The sequence below is a fragment of the Ursus maritimus genome, unplaced genomic scaffold (assembly GCF_017311325.1).
Source record: "Ursus maritimus isolate PB19 unplaced genomic scaffold, ASM1731132v1 scaffold_23, whole genome shotgun sequence".
Taxonomy (NCBI): domain Eukaryota; kingdom Metazoa; phylum Chordata; class Mammalia; order Carnivora; family Ursidae; genus Ursus; species Ursus maritimus.
Window position 1 is genome coordinate 31,751,066 of NW_024424786.1, and position 23,342 is coordinate 31,774,407.

Genomic DNA, 23,342 nt, shown 5'->3' on the forward strand with positions numbered 1-23,342 from the left:
AAAGAGCAGCCAAAACACAACAGCAGGGCACACACAGCACACACCAGAAACACTTCCTGAAGTGCCAGCCTTTTGACAATATATGACTTATTCCTAGGATAGCTGCTGTTCTCAGGAGCAGGAAATATAACAAGCTTTCCTAGCACACAGAAGACAGAATGAGATGAAATGCCAAAATGGAGAAATCCATCCCAAAAGAAAGAACAAGAAGAGGTCATGAGGAGGGATCTAACCAAAACAGATATAAATAATATGCCTGAACCAGTTTTTTAAAAAATAATATAAGGCTACTACTTGGGCTTGAGAAAAGCATAGAAGACAGCGTGAAGTCCTTAATGCGGTGATAAAAGACCTAAAAACTAGTCAGGCCAATATGAAAAACTGATATAACCAAGCTGGAAAACTGGCTGGATGTAATGACCATAAGGATGGAAAAACAGAGGAAGAGATCAGTGATATAGAAGATAAAATTATGGAAAATAATGAAGTTGAAAAGAAGAAGGGAAAGAAAAATATTGGATCATGAAAGTAGACTTAGGGCTAACTCAGTGGCTCCATAAAGTATAATAACGTTCATATCATAGAAGTCCTGGAAGAAAAAGAGAGGGAACAAGGGGCAGGTTTATTTGAGCAAATTATATCTGGAAACTTTCCTAATCTGGGAAGAAAAGAGATATTCAAATCCAGAAGGCACAGAGAACTGCCATCAAAATCAACAAAAGGCCAACACTCAAGACATATTGTAGTTAAATTTTCAAAATACTGAAAGAATCCTGAAAGCAGCAAGGGAAAAGATATCTCTAACCTACGAGGGAAGACAGATCAGGGTCACATCACATCTGTCCACAGAAACTTGACAGGCCACAGGGGTGTGGCCTGATATATTCAACATGCTAGATGGGAGAAAATGCAGCCAAAAATACTTATCCAGCAAGGCTGTCATTCAGAATAGAAGGAGAGAGAAAAAGTTTCCCAGACAAAAACTAAACTAAACAACTAAACTTGTGAGCGCTAAATCAGACCTACAAGAAATATTAAAGGGGACTCTTTGAGTGGGAAAGAAAGACCAAAAGTGACAAAGACTAGAAAGGAACAGAGAAAGTCTCCAGAACAACTGACTTTATAGGTAATACAATGGCACTAAATATATATCTATCATAATTACTCTGAATGTAAGTGGGGTAATGTTCCAATCAAAAGACATGGAGTGTCAGAATGGATAAAAAAACAAAAACAAAAACAAAAGACCCATCTATATGCTGCCTACAAGAGACTCATTTTATTTTATTTAAAAAATTTTCAATTTAAATTCAATTTAGTTAAGACATAGTGCATTACTAGTCTGGGGTAGAATTTAGTGATTCATCAGTTGCATGTAACACTCAGTGCTCATTCCATCAAGTTCCCACCTTAATGCCCATCACCCAATTGCCTGCCTACCCTCCAGCAACCCAGTTTGTTTCCTATAGTTAAGAGTCTCTTATGGTTTGCCTCCCTCTGTTTTTATCCTATTTTATTTTTCCTTCCCTTTTCCTCTGCTCATCTGTTTTGCTTCATAAATCCGACATGAGTGACATATGGTATTTGTCTTTCTTTGACTGACTTATTTCACTTAGCATAATACACTCTAGCTCCATCCACATCACTGCAGATGGCATGATTTCATTATTTTTGATGGCTGAGTAATATACCATTATATATATATATATATATATATATACCATCTTCTTTATCCTTTCATCTGTTGATGGACATCTGTGCCCTTTCCATCTTTTGGCGATTGTGGATATTCCTGCTATAAATATTGAGGTGAACACACCCCTTCATAATCTCTATGTTTGTATTCCTTGGATGAATACCTAGTAGTGCAATTACTGGGTCATAGGGTAGCGCTATTCTAACTTTTTGAGGAATCTCCTTACTGTTTTCTAGAGAGGCTGCACCAGTTTGCATTTCTACCAACAGAGTAAGAGGGTTCCCCTTTCTCTGCATCCTCCCCAACATCTGTGGTTTCCTGAGTTGTTAATTTTAGTCATTCTGACAGGAGTGAGGTGGCCTCATTGTGGGTTTGATTTGTATTTCCCTAATGCTGAGTGATGTTGAGCATTTTCTCATGTGTCTCTTAGCCATTTGTATATCTTCTCTGAAGAAATGTCTGTTCATGTCTTCTCCCTATTTCTTGACTAGATTTTTTGGGTTTTTTTGGGTGTTCAATTTGACAGGTCTTTTATAGATTTTTGTCTCTAGCCCCTTACCTGATATGTCATTTGGGAATATCATATCCCATTCTGTAGGTTGCCTTTTAGTTTTGTTGATTGTTTCCTTTCCTGTGCAAAAGCTTTTTATACTGATGAAGTCCTAATGGTTCTTTTTCGTTTTTGTTTCCTTTGCCTCTTGAAACGTGTGTAGTAAGAAGTTGCTGTATCAGAGGTCAAGGAGGTTGCTGCCCATGTTCCCCTCTAGGATTTTGATGGATTCCTGTCTCACATTTAGGTCTTTCATTCATTTTGACTTTATTTTTGTGTATGGTGTAAGAAAGTGGTCCAGTTTCATTCTTCTGCCTGTGGCTGCCCAATTTCCTAACACTATTTGTTGAAGACTCTTTTTTCCCTTGGATAGTCTTTCCTGCTTTGTCCAAGATTCGTTGACCATAGCGTTGAGGGTCCAGTTCTGGGTTTTCTGTTCTGTTCCATTGATCTATTTGTCTATTTTTGTGCCAGTACTATACTATCTTGATGATTACAGCTTTGTGATAGAGCTTGAAGTTGGGAATTGTGATGCCTCCAGTTCTGGTTTTCTTTTTCAACATTACTTTGGCTATTTAGGGTCTTTTCTGGTTCCATACAAAATTAGGATTATTTGTTCAAGTTCTATGAAAAATGCTTAAGGTATTTTGATAGTGATTGCATTGAATGTATATATTGCTTTGGGTAGCATAGGCATTTTAACAATAAATGCATTATAAGATTAATCTTTTAATAGGGGATGGGCTAGATGGGTGATGAGTATTAAGGAGGGCATTTGTTGTGATGAGCACTGGCTGTTACTTAAGTGATCAATCACTAAATTCTACTCCTGAAACTACTATTACACTATATGTTGACTAACTAGAATTTAAATAAAAACTTAAAGAAATAAAAGAAAAAAGAAATAAAAAAGAAACCTCGATTTACATAAAGAAATAGAGTCCACTGGCAGAGGGTCAAATTAAGGCAAAATAAAATATGTTTTGTTATCTTAAAAATAAATGTAAACCTCCAAGGAAGTTTCAAAAATAATATAGAACTCTCTATCTTTTGCCAGTAGCACAAGAAATTAGATGCTCTGTAAACATAAAAAAACGTAAAATAAAAATCATTTAGAGAATGAAATTTAAAAAGAACCATCTCAAGAAATTGGGTATAGAAGGAATTTACCTCAACATATAAAAGCCATATATGACAGATCCACAGATAACACCACACTCAACAGGGAAAGGTTGAAAACCTTCCCACTATAATCAGGCACAAAATGAGTGAGCCCACGCTCACAACCTCCTTTTCACATAGCAATGGAATAAAAATCCCTGTGAAAATTTAGGTTTTTCGATATATAGGTCATGCCATCAGTGAAGTGAGAACAAATTACTTAGAATGTTTACTTAATTTTACTACCTGTAACAGTGCTTCTGATGGTAGTCGCTATCTGTCCTTTGCATCGCAGCTTAAACACCACCTTTGAAGAAAGGTCTTCCCCGATCACCTTCTCCATAGTAGAAATCTCCATGAGTACGCCGTTTGCTGTATTATTAGCCCTGATGAAGACTATATTTAGTTTAGTAAATTGTCCCCTTATTTACTGTCTGACTCTATTGTGAGAAAATAAGGTCTATGCAGGAAGGACCTTTTGCATAATTTTCCCCCTATTTCATTAATTGCTGTGTCCTCACTCATAGCATGTTTCCTGGCAGTAAACAGGAACTCCAAATTAAAGAAATTAATAATTTAATAAATAGTTATTATGTCTAAATCTGTGAGTAAATGAACTATCTAACCACACTAAAATTGATTATTAAATAAAAGGAAAGAAAAACTTGCTATGACAAGAGGGGAAATACATGATGAATTAATCTTCCCTAACACAAAGTGGCTGGGCTGAAATTTTTTTCTTGACTTGGCAGTAGTCTCACAATGGTTCTAAAGCTATGTTTTTTGTTTGTTTATGTTACATCTTTCTGACCCTAATTATGTGATTTGGCCTAATAGTATCTTTATAGAGGTATTTTTTTTTTAAAGTTTTTGTGGAAATTCCTGGTGAATTTAATTAAGCAAGAATCAGTCTTGGACATTTTCCAATTCTAGGACTTAATGAGGAATGTGGTTAGAAGGGATAAAATGTCCAGCGATCTTTGCTCTTATTGGGAAGAAGATGCTATGCTCCTAACAACGGATACATATTTTTAGGAGGTTTCTCTTAGGCTTAAAGCATTACCTAATGAAAAGTACAAGAATGTCTCTTAAAAATCTCAAATCAGCTAATCTGAGCAAACCAACAGGACAGAATGAAGAAGACTAAACAGTTGAATGATATTTTCCTATTTAGAAATTAGTAGGAAAGAAGTTACTTGAGAAAAATCTCCCTGGCAAATGACTAGTTGTTCTCTTCTTATGTAAAGATGGGGTTTACTTGTCTTTTTGATAAATTATCCTAATGTGCTAAATTTTTGTTTTTCTGTGGACACTGGAATTACTAGGAAGTAATCTACGATGTAATAAAAGCAACCTTCTGAATAACCAGAAGGCTCCATGGAGAAAATGGATAGAGAGTCGAATGAAATTAATATATCCTCAAGTAATAATGCAGTTTTTTTGCCCTCTCTTGTCAAACTGGATGACAGAAAAATTCTAGGTCCCTGTGAATGAGTAAACTGTGTTCCTTCAGATCGTGGATATGCCTACACAAGGTAAGACAAACAAAAAATAGTAGAGACCAGGCTTTGCAATTGTATGACTTATCTTTATTATATAAAAGTTAGATCACTTTGAGATAAAGCAAACTTGCATTCTAATCCTAGTTTTATCACTTAAAAACGTGTGTGCTGGTGATGGGTAGTAAGGAGGGCACGTATTGCATGGTGCACTGGGTGTTATACACAACTAATGAATCATCGCACTTTACATCAAAAACCAGGGATGTACTGTATGGTGACTAACATGATATAATAAAAAAACATTAAAACAAACAAACAAACAAAAAACCATGTGACCTTGGAAAATTAATTACTTGACCTGAGCTACACTTTGTTCAACTGTGAAATGGGGATTACCGTTCCTGTTACTGTAATGTAAAATGTGATTCGTTAAGTTGTGAGTGAGTGATTGGAATCCACTGTGGTATCCTGAGCAGTGGAGTGATGCATCCGAATCAGATTTTAAAAGGATTATTTGGCAGCATCCGGACAACAAACTGGTGGTGGCCAGAATGCAAGGTAAGGGATGTGACTGGACCCTAGTGCAGTGAGAGAGAGGCAGTGGGGGTGGGGGAATGGTCATGTTTGTGATGTATTTTAAAGAGGGTTAAAAGGATTTGTTAAAGGTATCAATACGTGGTATGAGAGCAAGAAAGGCATGAAGGACACTGTGATATTTCTTGTCTGAGCAATGATGTGGAAAGTACCATTTAGTGAGCTGAAAACACTTATGGTTATTGTGGAAAATTAAAGATTTAGTTTCATAAGTCCTGAAATGATATCCAATTGGAGATATCCGCAGATTTAGAGATGCTGTATATGTGAAGTTTAAAAATTAAGGGAGAGACATAACACTGAAGTGCTTTCCCATTTATTGGTCAGGAAAAGGAGGTATATCCAACAAAAGACCCTAAGAAGGAGGTCTCAGTGAGGGAAGAGACAGTTGAAGGCAGTGACCTTCCATTCCTAGTTTGATCCACTCTGAGCATGTCAGTTATCCTAAATGGGTCTCAAGTATTTCACTTCTTTGACTTTATAAACTGTGCACCTTTGCATGGAATTCTCTTGCCTTCTTTTCTTGTCCTTCCTCTTTTCCTTTGAAACTCAGCTAAAGCATTGCCCCTCTGGAAGTCTTCCTTGACTGATGTTTGGTAACATATTCCTACCCCTGATCTTCGCATTGTGTGACTATTTTTATAATGACACTTATTTCATTGGTAATTATTATGTATGGTATCACTGAGTGTAGGAAACCATGACTTGTTCAACTGGAAATTATAACGTCTCTTACACATTTGACCAAACAGATACTCCTTTCATAGTCTTTTAATTGAATGAGTCAATAAAAAATTAATCTTATAATGCATTTAAAAGTTTCCCCCCTTGTTTTGTAGATCACCTGATTCTAATATGTGAAGTCAGCTCTTATGCAGACTAGATGGAACCACAAAACAATGTGAGTTACTTTGTCCCGTTGGGCCTCACCCAGGATCCAAAGGAACAGAAGGTCCTTTTTGTTATGTTCTTGCTCTTCTATATTTTGACTGTGGTGGGCAACTTGCTCATTGTGGTGACAGTAACTGTCAGTAAGACCCTGGGCTCACCCATGTACTTGTTTCTCGCTAGCTTATCATGTATGGATGTCATTTATTCATCTTCCATTTCCCCCAGATTGATTTCAGACTTGTTGTTTGGGAAAAATACCATATCCTTCCAATCTTGTATGACCCAACTATTTACAGAGCACCTTTTTGGTGGAACAGAAATATTTCTTCTCCTAGCAATGGCCTATGACCGCTATGTGGCCATCTGCAAGCCCTTGCATTATCTGGTTATCATGAGGCAGTGGGTGTGTATTGTGCTGCTGGTAGTGTCCTGGGTCGGAGGTTTTCTGCATTCAGTAATTCAGGTTAGCACTATTTATAGACTCCCATTCTGTGGCCCCAATGTCATTGATCACTTTTTCTGTGACATGTACCCCTTACTGAAACTGGTCTGTACTGACACCCATGTCATTGGCCTGTTCGTGGTAGCCAATGGGGGAATGATCTGCACTATTGTGTTTGTGCTCTTGCTCACCTCTTATGGTGTCATCTTGCACTCTCTAAAGAACCTTAGTCCAGAAGGGAGGCGGAAAGCCCTCCAGACCTGTGGTTCCCACATCACTGTGGTGGTCTTCTTCTTTGTTCCATGTATTTTCATGTATGTAAGACCTGCTAAGACCTTCCCCATTGACAAATCATTGAGTGTCTTTTATACAGTCATAACCCCCATGCTGAACCCACTGATCTACACCCTGAGAAATTCTGAGATGACAAATGCCATGAAGAAGCTCTGGGGAAGAAATGTCATATCTCTTAGTAGATAAGTGTTTTATTCACCATGAAGAGAATTATTTTACCTTAGATCCCATTTTCTAAATATGCAGAAGTCTTCTTAATATGATTCTGGCACTCTTTGTGTCAAGAGGTTAAGTAAATTAGAGAATGAACAAGATGACTGTGCTATAATAACATTTCCCTTCTTGCTAGAATGTAAGATCTACAGTTTCTTGTAGATCACTTTATTTACAAAGGTGTAATGCCTTTATCGCAAGGAGTCAACAATGGGTAATGAATTAGTGAGGAAATTTTCATATGATTACAATAAGTTTTAATTAAGTTATGTTTAAAAATTTTTTTTCTGAGACATTATTTTTCATTAGATTCTTGTCATTAAGGTAATTCTTTTTATTATACTCTTTATAATATTTAATGATGGTTAGACTGTCTTGTTTATTAAATTTCTGTTGCCTTAGATATAATATTGTTTTTATAAGAAAAATTGAAGTGTGATGGATAATAATAAAGAGTAAAAGAGCAAATCTTACACAATTGGATAACATGTTGAATAAATTACCTACTTTTCTCTCAGCACGGTCTCTACTCCTCTTCCCCAGCATTAGTCATTTAATCCGTTTAAGACTCATGAGGGAACAACTTTGCAAATGCACTTGGATTTAAATATATCTATGTGAATTTTTCTCTGTGTATTGACATGTTTGCCTTTATTATGCAATTTCTTTTTTTTAAATAAACTTTTAAGTTAGGATAGTGTATTTTTAATTTTTAATTAAAGTATAGTTATTATACAATATTATATTAGTTTCAGGTATATAATATAGTGAGTCAGAAATCATGTACATTATGAGATGCTCATCGCGATAAGTATAGTTTTGATGTGTTACCATACAAAGTTGCTACATTGCTTTTGACTGTGTTTCCTATACTGTCCTTTTCATTCTTGTGACATATTTATTTTATCACTGAAACTTTGTGCCTTTCATCCCCTTCACCTATGTTGCCTGTCCCTTCATCCCCCCCCTGCTCTGGCAACCACCAGTTTGTTCGCTGTATGTATGAGCCCAGTTTTGGTTTTTGTTTGATTCTTGTTGTTGTTGTTTTTTAAATTCCACATATAAGTGAAATCTCTTGCAACATTTTGAAGATGTTCCATACCAGTCCATGCGGATCTCTTAGTTTTTCCATATACTCACTTATAAACATTTACTAAAATAAATGTATCCATTTCTGTTCATATTATTACTAACCTTTTTCTACAAATTTTTTTGCAATAATTATATGTTTTTGAACATGTGCAAGTATGAGTTCCTAGGAGTAGAATTGTTGATATATGTATTTGAATCAATGATCAGATAGTTAAATGTCAGTATTCATAGTTATTATTAAGCTGCCATCCTTGAGACTGTAGTTGTAACTATACTGCTCACAGTCTGTGAGAGTATTTGTGTCTCGTTCTCAACAATCCGTACCTGATAAATATTCATGGCATAGATAATCTGATTAAAATATAATTTTTTTTCATATTATTGAGTTTATCTTTTCATGTTTAACATAATTTGTATTTCTTTTTCTGTGAATCATCTATTAATGCTTTTACATATTTCATTCAGTTGTTGATCTTTTTTCATACTGATTTTTGTAATTGATCACATTCTGAAGAAATGATCCCTTTACTGTTGTGTATGTAACAATTATCTTTCTGGCTTGTGATGTGTTTTTAACTTTTGTATAGTCTATAGAATGATTTTGGCATGCAAAAATGTCTTTAAATTTTAATATTTAATTTTTTGGGGGTTTTTATCCTGATTTTAAACTTTCCCCACTTCACTCATACCAAAATATTCTTGAACTATTTTTTTGGCAGTTAATTTTTAAAGCGTTTTTGAGGTTATATATCCTACATTAAACTTTTGACCCATCTGAAATTCATTTTGATATAGGAGTTGAAGACGGATGGAAGAATAGTTGGTTCTCTAAATTTCAGGTTTTTTTTTTTTTTACATTTGCATATTTTTTCTTTTTGCCATTGATCTGAATCCTGACTCTAACATTCTAAAGTCTTGTTTTTATTTGGATACAAATCAGGACTCACTTCTGTTTCATTCATCTCTTTATTCATGTCCCCATTGATACACAATGTAATTGCTTTCATATATAACATATTTGTGTTACACATAGGTTTGCAGATGGCCACATGGATGGTCAGCAAAGACTTAAGCCACACACTTCCTTAAAGAGAGGGTTTTCCTTCAGCGAAAGTGCCAAGCAGCATTTGAGGGGTCACGGATGAACAGCAGATATCTAGAAGGTATGAGTCACACAGGCAGAAATTGGAAACAGTACCAAAGGTCGTGAAAGATGACTTGTTGAATGAAAAGACCTGCTCATGGATAGCAGTTCTCAGTACTGGAAAACTTTAACTCTTCCTAAATTAATCTTCTTAAAAATAATAACTGACTTTTGTTTTGTAACTAAACTATTTTAAACTTATTTTAACTTATATATAACACATCTGTTTTATACATGTTATCACATATGTGATGAGATGAGCAATCCTTCATTACTATTCCTTTTCAGATTTTTGCTTATTCTTCCATATTACATTTCAAAAACAAGTTTAACGTAAATAATTTTACATTGAAATATGATAAATAAGTTTAACATTAAAATAAGGTGATAAGTTAAAAGAAATTTAGAATAGTTTAGTCACAAAAGAAGTCCTATATTATTTTTAGGAGATTCAATTTAGGAGGATTAATTTAGGAAGAGTTTTGTTTTTTTAAAGATTTTATTTATTTATTTTGAAAGAGAGAGAGTGCACAAAAAGCGGGGAGGGGCAGACAGAGAGGGAGAAGCTGACTCCCCACTAAGCAGGGAACCTGATGTGGGGCTCTATCCCAGGACCCTGGGATCACAACCTGAGCTGAAGGCAGATGCTTAACTGACTGAACTATCCATGTGCCCCTAATTTAGGAAGAGTTTACAGCTTTCCAGTACTGAGAACTGTTATCGGTGAGTGGGTCTTTTCATTTCATCTTTCTTGACCTTGGGTACTGCTTCCATTTTCTGCCTGTGTGACTTGTGCCTTCTACATATCCGCTGTTCTTCATCCATGACCCCTAAAATGCTGCCGTAGGAAAAACCATCCCTTTCAGGAAGTGTGTGACTGAAGTCTTTGCTCAGCATCTGTGTGGCCATCTGCAAAGCCCTGTATTATGAAACATCACGAGTGACAGGGATATGGCCTCCTCTTGTGCCATGTGCTACAGGTTTTGTCCTTGCAACCATTCAGGTCCTCTTCACAGTGTGGCTGCCTGTGGTGGCTCCACTGTCATAGACCATTCATGCATGATGTAAACCTTTGCCTGAAACTCATCTGCATGGGCACTCATACCCTTGGTCTCTTTGTTGCTGTCCACAGTGGGTTCATCTGCCTGTGAAAATTCTCCTCTTGATGGTCTCCTAGCTGGTCTTCATGTGCTCACTGAGGACCTGTAGCATGGAGGGGAGACACAAAGCTGTGTCCATATGTGTCTCTCACATCACTGTGGTGGTCTTAGGGTTGTGTCCTGCATATTTGTATATTTGCACCCAATCACCACCTTCTCCACTGATCGAGCTGTGTTGAAAATATCCTGCCATTCCTTTCTGGCCTGTCAGGTCTCTTTGGACAGGACTACTGGCAGCCTTATGTATCTATCCTTCCTTGAAGGTTGAGGCTCTCTTGTCCTGAGCTGCTTCTGCAATTTTTTCTTTACCTTTGTAATTTCCAAGTTTCAGTATATTCTGTCAAGGTGTTGACTTATTTTTATTGATTTTGAGTTTTATTGATTTATTGAGTTCTCTGTGCCTCTTGGACTTAAATGCCTGTTTCCTTCCCCTGATTAGGGAAGTTATCAGCTATAATTTGTTCAAATAAACCTTGTGCCCCCTTTTCCCACTCCTCTTCTTCTGGGACTCCCATAGTGTGGATATTGCTTTGCTTTATGGAATCACTGTGTTCCCTATGCCTTGTTCATGATCTGTTTTCTTTCCCTCTTCTTTTCAGCTTCCTTGTTTTCCATCATTTTATCTTCTATATCACTGATTCACTGTTTTGGTTTGTTCATCCTCGTTTTTATGGCCTCCACTTGGGACTGTATCTCAGTAATATCATTTTAAATTTTGGCCTGACTAGATTTTAATGCTTTTATCTCTATGGTAAGGGATTCTCTAGTGTGTTCTGTGCTTTTTTCTAGCCCAGCTAGTAGGTTTATAATCATTGTTTAAATTCTAGTTCAGACATCTTACTTATGTCTTTAGTGATTAAATCCCTGGCAGTGAGTATTGCCTCCTGTTCCCCCTTTTTGAGGTGAATTCCTCCATCTTGTCATTTTGTCTAGAAAAGAAAAGATGAAAGAAAAAACCCCAACAATAACAACTACAAAAAACAAACAAAAGACTAGATCCTGGGAGTGTTTTGGTCTGCTTGTTCAAAGAACTAGACTCCAAAATAAGAAAGAAGGTAAAGCAATAAAATGAAATACCATGAAACAATAAATAAATATCTATAAGGTATAGATAAAAATAAAATTAAAAAAGAAAAGAATTGAAAAAAATAAGAAAATAACTGAAAAAATAATACTAGAAGATTAAAGAATGAAAATACAAAGAATGTTATATACTGTTTTCCCCGAGCTGAAGCTTTGCAGCCTCTGTGATAGTAAACTTGGTGTGAGCAAGTTGTTTGTGCTGGTCTTCCAGGGGAGGCATCTGTTGCACTGATTCTCAGGTGGACTTGCTCTAATGGAAATGCTTCTCCAAGGCAGAGGGAGGCAGGGCTTGGTGTAAGCAGCTCTGCACTCCACTAGATGGCACTGTTTTGCTCCCGGAACCCTTTCAGCACTGATTGGTGGGGTGAATATGGCTGCACCCTCTCTCTGGCTCTGGAGCTAAAAATTCAGGTGCCCTTCCAGTGAACCCTCACAGAAAAGCAATCAATCACTTATCTTCCTGGTTTCCGTCAGAACTTTATGTTCATCTGGCCTACGACCAAGCATTTTTATTTCAGGCATGTGAGTGAGTTTCAATACTCCCAAGTTTTACGTACTCCTGGAGGGTGGAGCCAAGCTTTTCCTCCTGGGGGAGGGGTGGGATCTCTCATGCTTCTGCCTTTTGCTGGACCCATCCCTGGAAACTTGTCCCAGGTGCCACAGTTCGAAGTTTATGGCAATGCCCAGCAAAATGCCAGCACCTAGCCTCATTGTTCTCATGATGGCTTCCCCCGTCCTATGCCTGGGAACCCTGCCACACTCAGGCACCCCCATTCTTCTTGGGACACTGGGGATCCTGATACCATGTTGTCATGTCTGGGATTCTGCCCTGCTTCACCACCTGAGCACCTTTAAACCAGGCACATTCCCCACTGTAGCACACTTCTAAAAGTTCTAATTTTGCACTCCATTTGTTGTTGTTGTTTTTAATTAATTAATTAATTAATTAATAACGTATTATTTGTTTTGGGGTACAGGCCTGTGATTCACCAGTCTTGCACAATACATAGCACTCACCACAACACATACCCTCCCCAATGTCCATCACCCAGCCACCCCATCCCTCCCACCCCCCTCCACTCCAGCAACCCACAGTTTGTTTCCTGAGATTAAGAGTCTCTTATGGTTTGTCTCCCTCTCTGGTTTCATCTTGTTTCATTTTTTCCTCTCTTCCCCTATGTTCCTCTGCCTTGTTTCTCAAATTCCACGTATCAGTGAGATCACATGATAATTAGTCTTTCTCTGATTGATTTATTTTGCTTAGCATAATATCCTCTAGTTCCACCCATGTCATTGCAAATATCAAGATTTTATTTTTTGATGGCTGCATAATATTTCATTGTATATACCTACCACATCTTCTCTATCCATTCATCTGTCGATGGATATCTGGGCTCTTTCCATAGTTTGGCTATTGTAGACATTGCTGCTATAAACATTGGAGTGCAGGTGCCCCTTCGGATTACTACATTTGTATCTTTGGGGTAAATACCCAGTAGTGCAGTTTCTGGGTCATAGGGTAGCTCTACTTTCAACTTTTTGAGGAACCTCCATACTGTTTTCCAGAGTGGCTGCACCAGCTTGCATTCCCACCAACAGAATAAGAGGGGTCCCCTTTTTCCACATCCTCACTAACATGTGTCATTTCCTGACTTGTTAATTTTAGCCATTCTGAGGTGGTATCTCATTGTGGTTTTGATTTGTATTTCCCTGATGGTGAGTGATGTTGAATGTTTTTTCATGTGTTTGGTGGCCGTCTGTATGTCTTCTTTGGAGAAATGTCCGTTCATGTCTTCTGGCCATTTCTTGATTGGATAATTTTTCCTTGGTTGTTGAGTTTGATAAGTTCTTTATAGATTTTGGACACTAGCCCTTTATGTGATATGTCATTTGCAAATATCTTCTCTCATTCCCTCAGTTGTCTTTTGGTTTTGTTGACTGTTTCTTTTGCTTGCAGATGCTTTTTATCTTTTTTTTTTTTCTCAGATGCTTTTTATCTTGATGAAGTCCCAGTAGTTCATTTTTTGCCCTTGCTTCCCTTCCACTTCTTATAATACTTTGCAGTAGCCTCGTTAAGTGAGGTCCCTACCTCAGCTTTATCACACTGGATTCAAGTCTCCACACCTACCTTCCAAACAGTGGTCACTTTTCTACTTGTAGAAGTGCAGCATTTGTTTTCTCAGATCCCTAATTGATTTCTTGCGTGTTCAAAATGATTTGATGACTACCTAGTTGTATTTGAGGAACGAGACAAACTTAGGTTCCCCTACTCCTCCTCCATCTTAATTCCTCTCCCTTACATACACATTTAAATGGCTTTTTGTACTAAGGAAAATGCACGACATGGCGGGAGAAACATATTTTCTCTCCCAAGGGGTAAAGCCAGGTGGCAGATTAAGGAAGTGGTTATCAGCTCAACATAAAGAAAAACTCTCATTCCTGAAAGAGTAGAACTTAAATTTTCCCACCACACACACACACACACACACACACACGTGACACAATGCAGGTGTTAGCTAAGTTACAGTGGTGATCATTTTGCAGTATATAAATGTATCAAATTAACAGGTTGTACACTTCAACTTACAATATGTTATATGTCAATTATTTCTCAATAAAACTAGAAAATATTTCTGAATCCCTGTTCTCTGAAAGTATTCCCTCAAGGATTCCTCACTCCTTGTTTTAAACAACAGATCCCAAGGTGTTTTAATTGAAACTGTATATATTTATATGGAAACATACACACACATACACATAGATATATATCTTATAAACATGTGATATAAAAATATAAATTATGCACAATAAATATAAATGTTAAAGCATATTTTAAAATAAATATATGAAATGTAATATATTATTATTTTAAAAATTCTTTATTTAAATTCACTTCATTTAACATATACTGTATTATTAGTTCCAGGGTAGAATTCAGTGATTCATTAGTTGCATATAATACCTAGTGCTCATTACATCAAGTGCCCCCTTAATGCCCATCACCCATTACACCCCACCCCTGCCCCCCTCCCCTCCAGCAACCCTCAGTTTGTTTCCTAGAGTTAAGAGTCTCTTATAGGCAAACAGATACATCTAAGGAGAGGTCGTACTACGTGGATCATCTTTTCAAAACCGTTTTGTGACTCCATAACTCACACAGAGAAAACTCCAAACCTTTCTAATCTTAAGGCATCTGACCTCATTTTGACTGCTCTCTGCTCCAGCCACAGTGGTCTCCTCACCCCTCCTTGAACACAAGACATGCTCCTGCCTTAGTGCGTGTGCACTAGATGTACCCGTACCTGGAAAGAACTTCCCCCAGACATCCTCTTAAATAATTCCTTCATGTCCTTCAGATCTCTCAGAGGTCACCTTCTCAGTGATACTCACAGTAACCACCACAGCAAAGTAGCCATCTTCCCTGTCTCCACACAGGTACACTCTGGGTCATCTTGTTCCACGCACTTCCCAACTTCTAACATACACACTTCCCTCATTCACTAGCATACAGTCTACCCCTACCTGCCAGAACATGTGCCCCACAAGGTGGGCAGATTGAGCCTCTTTTTAGTTCACTGAGGTATCCTAGATGTTAAAGTAGTGCTCCTATATCTGACAGTTGCTAGTTGAATGAATGAGCAGTATAGTGACCCTCTCTCTTCTAGATGAGCCTCAGGTCACAGCTGTTTGTGGAAGCTACCACTTTTCTCCCCATTGCTGGTCTCCCCTGTCCACCCCCATTGCCTCTATTGCACACCACACCTGCACGCACAGGAAACAATTATAGCTCTTCAGAAAAGTTGTACCTAGGCTTACGGATCATATATTCGAGATAGACGTGAATTCAAATTAGACACTGCTTTATCACTGTATGAATTAGGAGCGGAACCAGGACTAGGATCACGAGATCTATGGGCAGAGGGGCAGGTAGGTGAGCAGAGAAGACAAAAGCTAACTGAAATTAAATAAAGACGAGAAATGATCAGATCCTTTCTCTCACTCCAGAATCTGCATTTTAAAAAAGATGAGGAAAAGATGGAAAGAATGATCCAGAACAGACCTAGAAGGAGGAGAAGAGATGAATGAGTCTGAAAATTTATACTGTGATACCACAGAGACTTCTGTGTGCAGAGGCTCACTGGGCTTTGTGGGAACAATGGGAGGCCATAGGACTCCCATGACTGTCACAGACTCGGGAACACCAGAGGAAAATGAGACCAAAACTCATACACAAGAATAAGAATAGGTCTAATTCTCTATAAAAACAAAGAAAAAAAAAAAACCACCCAAATTTGGGGGCTCAGGGCCTGATCCAAGCCAGAGCCTAGGCTGACCTGTCACAGGAAGCTCTTAATGCCCATGGCCTAGAGACAGGTGATGTCTGAGTCCCTGTGATCACAAGTCCTGGTGGGACAAGGTTCCACTGATGGGACTAGGGAATAGCAAAGATGACTCAATTGAGAAGTGACCATGTTAAAGCCCACAATGCACCGAGTACTAACCAGGCACAGTTCTGTCCACACTTGGCTGCTCACAGCCTCTCCTGTCCTACCTACCACAGACTGCACAGCAATTTGGCAGATTCTGGAAGGTTCTCAGTGCTTCCATTGATTTCCTATCTCAACTTTAGGAGTCTTCTCCTTTATTACCACACTAGTCCTATATGACAAGAATAGAAAAAACAAATTCATATCCAGATTTTCAATAGAGAAGTAAAATATTACTTCTCAGGCAAACATGAAGTAAAGACAGGGAGGGATGGGGATGACCCAATCCCGTCTCTGCTAGAACAGGAAAGCATGTCAGGGAAGAGAACACAGGTTAGTTTGGGAAGGGGTCATGTAGGGTATCACGTAAGGTAAGGTTGGACCAGTCTCCCCACCTCCTCGTATTATGCTAATAGGAACATATACATATTCTGACACCTTTAGCAGATAGAGATGTCGGGGGCTCTTGATGTCAAAAAAGTGAGAGTGTAAATAAATCTTGCATCACTCAGTCCCCTACAAGGCAGCTGGCTCACACTGTGAAAGAAAATAATCATGAACAAATTCAGGTCAATCATGGAAGTGTTGACATCTCCACAGCCCACCACATGCTTACAATGTCCCACTCAAAGAATCCTCATAACCCAGTCATGTCTCCTCTGCCCCAACCCCTCCCCACTTCAGGCCCTCCAGGGTCTCCCCTTTATGAGTCTTGGGAGACACCTCAGAGCCCTGCACTGTCACTGCCTGGGGTAGAAAAAACAGGATGTGGTCAGAACCCACAAGAGATGAGACTAAAGGAGGAGCTATGGGGTGGCTGATTTCCCCCATGGGGTCCCATCTACACTATCCCAGGGTCTCAAAGATCACTCCCTACATACTTACTTTCAGCCTGTGAGTAGCTCCCTCCTTTTCCACCTGTGGGAAGAAACTATCATGTCAGAGGCCAGGGAGAAGGCTGGACTATGGTATCCAGAGGAATACCCGAGTCCTCTACCAAAATGAAGTTTCCAGAACTATTAACTGAAGACTCATGGCTGATTTAGAAAACAGGAAGAAAGGATACGTAGGGGCACTGGACTGTCTACCTGGAGGTCAGCTGCTGGGGATCAGGTCCCCAACACCAGAATAAAAGTGAAAAATTTGTCCTTCATTTGCACAAGTCTTTACTAAGGAGTGAGGGCTAGCAATTGGTTCCAGAGTGGCCAAGCACATGTATATAGATGGTACTTCTCATTAACAAGGCAGGACAAGCTTCTACCAAGGGCTTAAAACCTCCCAGTGGAACAGGAAAACTCAGATTCCCCCCACTCCCTTCTCTACCTGTGTGCTTCTTCCTCCACATCGTAGCTCCAACCACCACAGCTCCGGTGACCACAAGGAGAACCAGGCCAGCAATGATGCCCATGATGGGGATGGTGGGCTGAGGAGGTGGCTCTGGGAAGGGAAGGGAAGGGAAGGTGAGGGCCCCAGACCTCAGGCTTGAGTCATGACCTCACAGATGTTCTGCTGCAGACCTACTTTCTCTGAAAAGAGGCTCCACCCCAAGCCCCTCCTTACCCCATCTCAAGGTGAGGGGCTCGGGCAGTCCCTTGTGCTGTATATGGCATGTATATCTCTGCTCCTCTCCAGAAGGTACCACCACAGCTGCCCACTTCTGGAAGGTCCCATCTCCTGCAGGCCTGGTCTCCACAGACTCTATGTTCTGGTTCTGGTCTTCCCCATCTCGCTGCCAGGTCAGGGTGATTTCCGCAGGGTAGAACCCCAGAGCCGAGCACCTCAGGGTGACCTCATGGTCAGAGATGGGATGGCGGGTCACTTGTCTTTTGGGGGATTCTGAGGAAGAAGAATCAGGAAATCCACACTTTTGGTTACCTTGTCAGATCACTACAGCAGCACTTGTGACCATTCTAAGGATGGAAAGGACAATTGGTTTAGAAGGAAAAAGCACAAAACCCTGACACCAGCTTAGTACAGGGGATCTGGAATAATGCTTTAGAATCAAGGAGAGATCCCAGGACAAGACAGTACAGGTCTCGAGTGGGGAGCACACTAGGGTCCTGACTGCAGTGGAGGGTCAATGACTCAAAACCTGAAGTCAGACCTCCAAAGCTGTTCTCAGATTGAGAACAAGGCCTTGAGAGGGAAAATCAGGGTTCACAAGGTGGCTGCCAGGATGGAAGGGAGCTGCTGATGGGTTATTTCAGGTATGGTCTCCACCTGCCTCCAGGGAGAGACTGGATTCCTCAATTGTTCTTCAGAGAAAAGCAGCCCTCTAGGGGAGCCACTCTCTAGTGGGAATATGAACTCCAAGAGGAATCTCCTTCTCCCCTCCCACGGAAGGGGCGGTATTCTGACACTGAGTCCATTCTCCCTTCCCTGTGGAAAGCCAGCCCCAGTGGAGTGGGGATCCGGGAGGTCGCTGGTACCTGAGCGCTGCAGCGTTTCCTTCCCATTCTTCAGGTGCCTGCGGAGCCACTCCATGCACGAGCCCTCCAGGTAGTTCCTACTCCTCTCGGCTACACCAGATGCCTCCCACATGCGTCTGGTGATCTGCGCCTCTGAGTTCGCCGCGGTCCAGGAGCGCAGGTCCTCATTCAGGGTGATGTAATCCGCGCCATCATAGGCGTTACGAAAGTACCCGCGAAGGAAGCGTCCATCAGGCCCCATGTCGCAGCCAATCATACTCTGGAAGGTGTGAGACCCTGGCCCCGCCCCACCACGGGTCATCATGAAAGCCTAAACTTAAAACCCAGTAGCGGCCCCAGCGGCTCTTCCCTGCTCTGAGGACAGGTGAAAACCGCAGCCTCGGGGTGGCTCTTGGCCCCAGACATTCGGGGTGACCTCGGCCCGTCCGTGAGAGTGGGGATCGTGACCTGGGCCCGAGCCCACGTCGCTCACCTTCCTCGCTCTGGTTGTAGTAGCCGCGCACTTCGTTCAGCCTCCCTCGGAGAATGTGTGTGCAGGTCCTGGTGTTCTGCGTCTTCCAGTCCCAAAACTCCGGCCCCTCCTGCTCCAACCACGGCGCCCGCAGCTCAGCCCTCGGACTCGCGCCGTCGCTGTCGAACCGCACGAAGTGCGCGTCGTCCACATAGCCGACCTCCAAGTACCGGGGCTCCGCGCTGCCAGGTCGGGATATGACCGTGCGGAAATACCTGAGGGAATGGAAGCCTGCGGCGCGGAGGGGGTGAGAACACCGCTCCACCCTCCTCCAGGCGCGGCACGGGGCCCAGTGGATTCGGCGCGCAGGAGAGGGGATGGGGCTTGTGCAGCGGAAAAGGGGCAGTCGTGGGAGAAGAGTCGGGACCACGGTGTGGGCGAGGCGGAGGTGAGTGCTCTAGGTCCCAGGCGGCGGAGCAGCGCTTGGGTGGGTCCGGAAGCCTTCTCCCTCCTCCCACGCTGCCGAGATTTCTCTCCCGACCCCGCACTCACCAGCGCTGGTCTCAGTCAGGGTCAGGGCCCCCGACAGTAGCAGCAGGAAGAGGGTTCGGGGATGGCTGACCGCCATCCACATGTTCTGGGAAGAAGCTGAGTCGCCCGCGGTCCAGAGAAAATACTGTAAGCGGGGAGCACGATGACGCTGATTGGCTTCTCTAGAAACCCGACACCCAATGGGAGTGCGACCTGGGGTCGCGTCATGAGTATCCCGGCAGGAGGACCTGACTGGCTGTGAGCGGGAGAAGTGAAAGCAGGGGAGATGGGGACTCCCCAGCACTGGGCTTCCCTGACCCAGACACCGCCCTTGCGCCAGGACCCTGAGAGACAGCCCCAGGGATTTGTGACTTCGTCCTGACCCCTCTTCTCCTGCACGGAATGCTCTTGTCACATCATCTCACGGCTGAGTCAGTGAGTCTCAAACATTTTGTTTTCAGGATATCTGTACAGTCTTAAGAATTAGTGAGGACTTCCATGGGGAGCCTGGGTGGCATAGCGGTTAAGCGTCTGCCTTCGGCTCAGGGCGTGATCCCGGCGTTATGGGATCGAGCCCCACATCGGGCTCCTCTGCTAGGAGCCTGCTTCTTCCTCTCCCACTCCCCCTGCTTGTGTTCCCCCTCTCGCTGGCTGTCTCTGTCTCTGTCAAATAAATAAATAAAATCTTAAAAAAAAAAAAAAGAATTAGTGAGGACTTCCAAGGATAATTTTGTGTATGTGGGTTATATCTATCAATATTTACCATATTAGGAATAAAACGGGTTTTAAAATTTTTTCGTGAGCTCATTTTGAATGAACAAAATTGTTTTTGTGAAAAATAACTGTTTCCCCCCAAAAGCAAGGTAAGGAGAAATTGGATCTTTGTAATATTGCATTTTTGCAAGTCTCCTTTTTATCTGTCACATTAGAAGACTGCTGGACATTCATATTTGCTTTTTTTCTTTCTCAAATTTTTATTTAAATCCTAGTTAACGTGTAGTGTAATACTGGTTTCAGAAGTAGAATTTACTGACTCATCATGTACACACAACACTCAGTGCTCATCATAACAAATTCTCTCCTTAGTGCCCATCATTCATTTAGCCCATCCCCCCACTCACCTCCCTCCATCAACCCTCAGTTTGTTCTCTATTCTTGAGTCTCTTATGATTTGCTTCCTTCTCTCTTTTTTTTCCTGTATATATATATATACTTTAATGTCTGTCTATGTCTTCTGTGCATTTCCTGACCAGAGTTTTTAGGTTTTTTTTGGCATTAAGTTTGATAAGTTCTTTATAGATTTTGGATACTAGCCCTTTATCTGATAAGACATTTGCAAAGATCTTCTTCCATTCCATAGGTTGCCTTTTAGTTTTGATTGTTTCCTTTCCTGTGCAAAAGCTTTTTATCCTGATGAAGTCCCAATAGTTCATTTTTGCTTTTGTTTCTCTTGACTCTGGAGACATATCTAGCAAGAAGTTGCTGCATCGGAAATCACAGAGGTTCCTGCCTACATTCCTTTCTAGGATTTTAATGGATTCCTGTCTCGCATTTAGGTCTTTCATCCATTTTGGGTTTATTTTTGTGTATGGTGTAAGAAAGTGGTCCAGTTTCATTCTTCTGCCTGTGGCTGTCAAATTTTCCCAAACAGTATTTGTTGAAGAGACGGTCTTTTTTTTTTTTTTTTTCCTTTGGATATTCTTTCCTGATTTGTCAAAGATTAGTTGACCATAGAGTTGAGGGTCCGTTTCTGGGTTCTCTATTCTGTTCCATTCATCAATGTGTCTGTTTTTGTGCCAGTGTCATACTGTCTTGATGATTACAGCTTTGTAATACCACTTGAAGTTAGGAATTGTGATGCCTCTAGCTTTGGTTTTCTTTTTCAATATTCTTTTGGCTATTCGGGGTCTTTTGTGGTTCCATAGAGATTTCAGGATTGTTTGTTCCAGCTCTATGAAAAATGCTGATGGTATTTTGATAGGGATTGCATTGAATGTGTAAATTGCTTGGAGTAGCATGGACATTTTAACAATATTTGTTCTTCCAATCCATGAGTATGGAGTATTTTTTCTATTAAATTATGTCATCTTCAATTTTTTTCATAAATGTTCTCTAGTTTTCAGAGTAAAGATCTTTTACCTTTTTGATTGGGTTTATGCATAGGTATCTTATGGATTTGGGTATGATCGTAAATAGGATCAATTCCTTGATTTCTCTTTCTGCTACTTCATTTTTAGTGTATAGATATGCAACTGACTACTGTGCCTTGATTTTATATCTTGTGACTTTGCTGCATTCCTCCTTCAGTTGTAGCAATTTTTTGGTGGAGTCGTTGGTTTTTCTACATAGAATATCATGTCATCTGTGAAGAGTGAGTGTTTGACTTCTTATTTGCTGATTTTGATGCCTTTTATTTTTGTTGTATGATTGCTGAGGCTAGGACTTCCAGCAGTGTGTTGAACAATAGTGGTGAGAGTGGACATCCCTGTCCTATTCCTGGCCTTAGGGGATAAGCTCTCAGTTTATCCCTGCTCAAGATGATATTCGCTTTGGGTCTTTCATGTATGGCTTTTATGGTGTTCAGGTATGTTTCCTCTATCCTTACATGGTGGAGGGTTTTTATCGAGTAAGAATGCTGTATTTTGTGAAATGCTTTTTCTGTATCTATTGAGAGAATCATATAGTCCTTATCCTTTCTTTTATTAATGTGGCGTATCACTTTGATTGATTTGCAAATATTGAATGACCATTGCAGCCCAGGAATAAATTGCACTTGGTTGTGGTGAATAATCCTTTCAATGCACTGTTGCATCATATTAGCTAGTATCTTGGTGAGAATTTTTGCATCCATGTTCATCAGGGATATTCGTTTGTAATTCTCTCTTTTAGAGGGGTCTTTGTCTGCTTTTGGATCAAGGAAATGGTGGCCTCATAGAATGAGCTTGGAAGTTCTCTTTTCTTTTCTTTTTTTCTTTTCTTTTCTTTTCTTTTCTTTTCTTTTCTTTTCTTTTCTTTTCTTTTCTTTTCTTTTCTTTTCTTTTCTTTCCTTTCCTTTCCTTTCCTTTCCTTTCCTTTTCTTCTTTCTTTCTTTCTTTCTTTCTTTCTTTCTTTCTTTCTTTCTTTCGCAGATTCAGAAGAATAGATATTAATTCTTCTTTAAATGTTTTGTAGAATTCCTCCGGGAAACCATCTGGGCCTGAACTCTTGTGTGTTGGGAGATTTTTGATTACTGATTCAATTTCTTTGCTGGCTATGGGTCTGTTCAGGTTTTCTATTTCTTCCTGTTTCAGTTTTGGTCGTTTATGTGTTTCAAGGAATTTATCCATTTCTTCCAGAATGCCTAATTGATTGGCATATAATTGCTCATAATATTCTCTTATAATTTTTTGTATTTCTTTGGTGTTTGTGAGATCTCCTCTTTTATTCATGATTATATATTTTTTGGGTCTTTTCTCTTTTCTTTTTGATAAGTCTGGCTAGGGGTTTATCAATCTGATTATTCTTTCAAAGAACCACCTCCTAGTTTTGTTGATGTGTTCTAATGGTTTATTTATTTTTTGTTTGTTTGTTTTGTTTTGTTTTGGTTTCTATATGATTAACTTCTGCTCTAATCTTTATTATT

The 23,342-nt window shown here is 40.2% G+C and overlaps 5 protein-coding genes across 10 annotated transcripts in view; 4 read left to right on the forward strand and 1 right to left on the reverse strand.

Moving 5' to 3' along the window:
• The first annotated feature begins 6,386 nt into the window (after positions 1-6,386).
• Positions 6,387-7,350, forward strand: LOC103672272 (olfactory receptor 4A47-like). Its single transcript, XM_008700936.1, has one exon. The coding sequence runs from the start codon at positions 6,387-6,389 to the stop codon at positions 7,314-7,316; it is 930 nt and encodes a 309-aa protein (XP_008699158.1). The 3' UTR covers positions 7,317-7,350.
• Positions 7,351-16,447: 9,097 nt separating this feature from the next.
• On the reverse strand, positions 16,448-20,313 carry LOC103672268 (class I histocompatibility antigen, Gogo-OKO alpha chain). The gene is made up of 7 exons (XM_008700933.2): positions 19,742-20,313; positions 19,211-19,480; positions 18,739-19,014; positions 17,870-18,145; positions 17,633-17,746; positions 17,195-17,227; positions 16,448-16,846 (listed from the first exon to the last, which is right to left on the reverse strand). Exons 1-7 carry the CDS (start codon positions 19,821-19,823, stop codon positions 16,842-16,844), a joined length of 1,056 nt encoding a protein of 351 aa, XP_008699155.1. The 5' UTR covers positions 19,824-20,313; the 3' UTR covers positions 16,448-16,841.
• The window catches only part of LOC103672269 (olfactory receptor 4A47-like), a 12,947-nt gene continuing 9,623 nt past the window's right edge, over positions 20,019-23,342 (forward strand). Inside the window, exon 1 of the mRNA XM_008700934.2 lies at positions 20,019-20,155. The gene's annotated coding sequence lies outside the window, so the exon portion shown is untranslated. The remainder of the gene's footprint in view (positions 20,156-23,342) is intronic.
• The window catches only part of LOC103672267 (olfactory receptor 4A47-like), a 50,322-nt gene continuing 47,005 nt past the window's right edge, over positions 20,026-23,342 (forward strand). For 4 of the 6 annotated variants that reach the window (XM_040639107.1, XM_040639110.1, XM_040639111.1 and 1 more), the window contains exon 1: positions 20,026-20,155. The gene's annotated coding sequence lies outside the window, so the exon portion shown is untranslated. The remainder of the gene's footprint in view (positions 20,156-23,342) is intronic. The other 2 variants (XM_040639106.1, XM_040639109.1) reach the window with 1 other exon arrangement.
• LOC103672271 (olfactory receptor 4A47-like) overlaps positions 20,042-23,342 on the forward strand; it is a 27,012-nt gene continuing 23,711 nt past the window's right edge. The window contains exon 1 of the mRNA XM_008700935.2: positions 20,042-20,155. The gene's annotated coding sequence lies outside the window, so the exon portion shown is untranslated. The remainder of the gene's footprint in view (positions 20,156-23,342) is intronic.

Coding starts and splice junctions, on each gene's coding strand:
- LOC103672272 (XM_008700936.1), top strand. CDS start 6,387: ATGGAACCACAAAACAATGTGAGTTACTTTGTCCCGTTGGGCCTCACC.
- LOC103672268 (XM_008700933.2), bottom strand. CDS start 19,823: ATGTGGATGGCGGTCAGCCATCCCCGAACCCTCTTCCTGCTGCTACTG. Junction 19,015..19,210: donor CTACAACCAGAGCGAGGAAG/GTGAGCGACGTG, acceptor GGGCGGGGCCAG/GGTCTCACACCTTCCAGAGT. Junction 18,146..18,738: donor GGAAACGCTGCAGCGCTCAG/GTACCAGCGACC, acceptor CTTCTTCCTCAG/AATCCCCCAAAAGACAAGTG.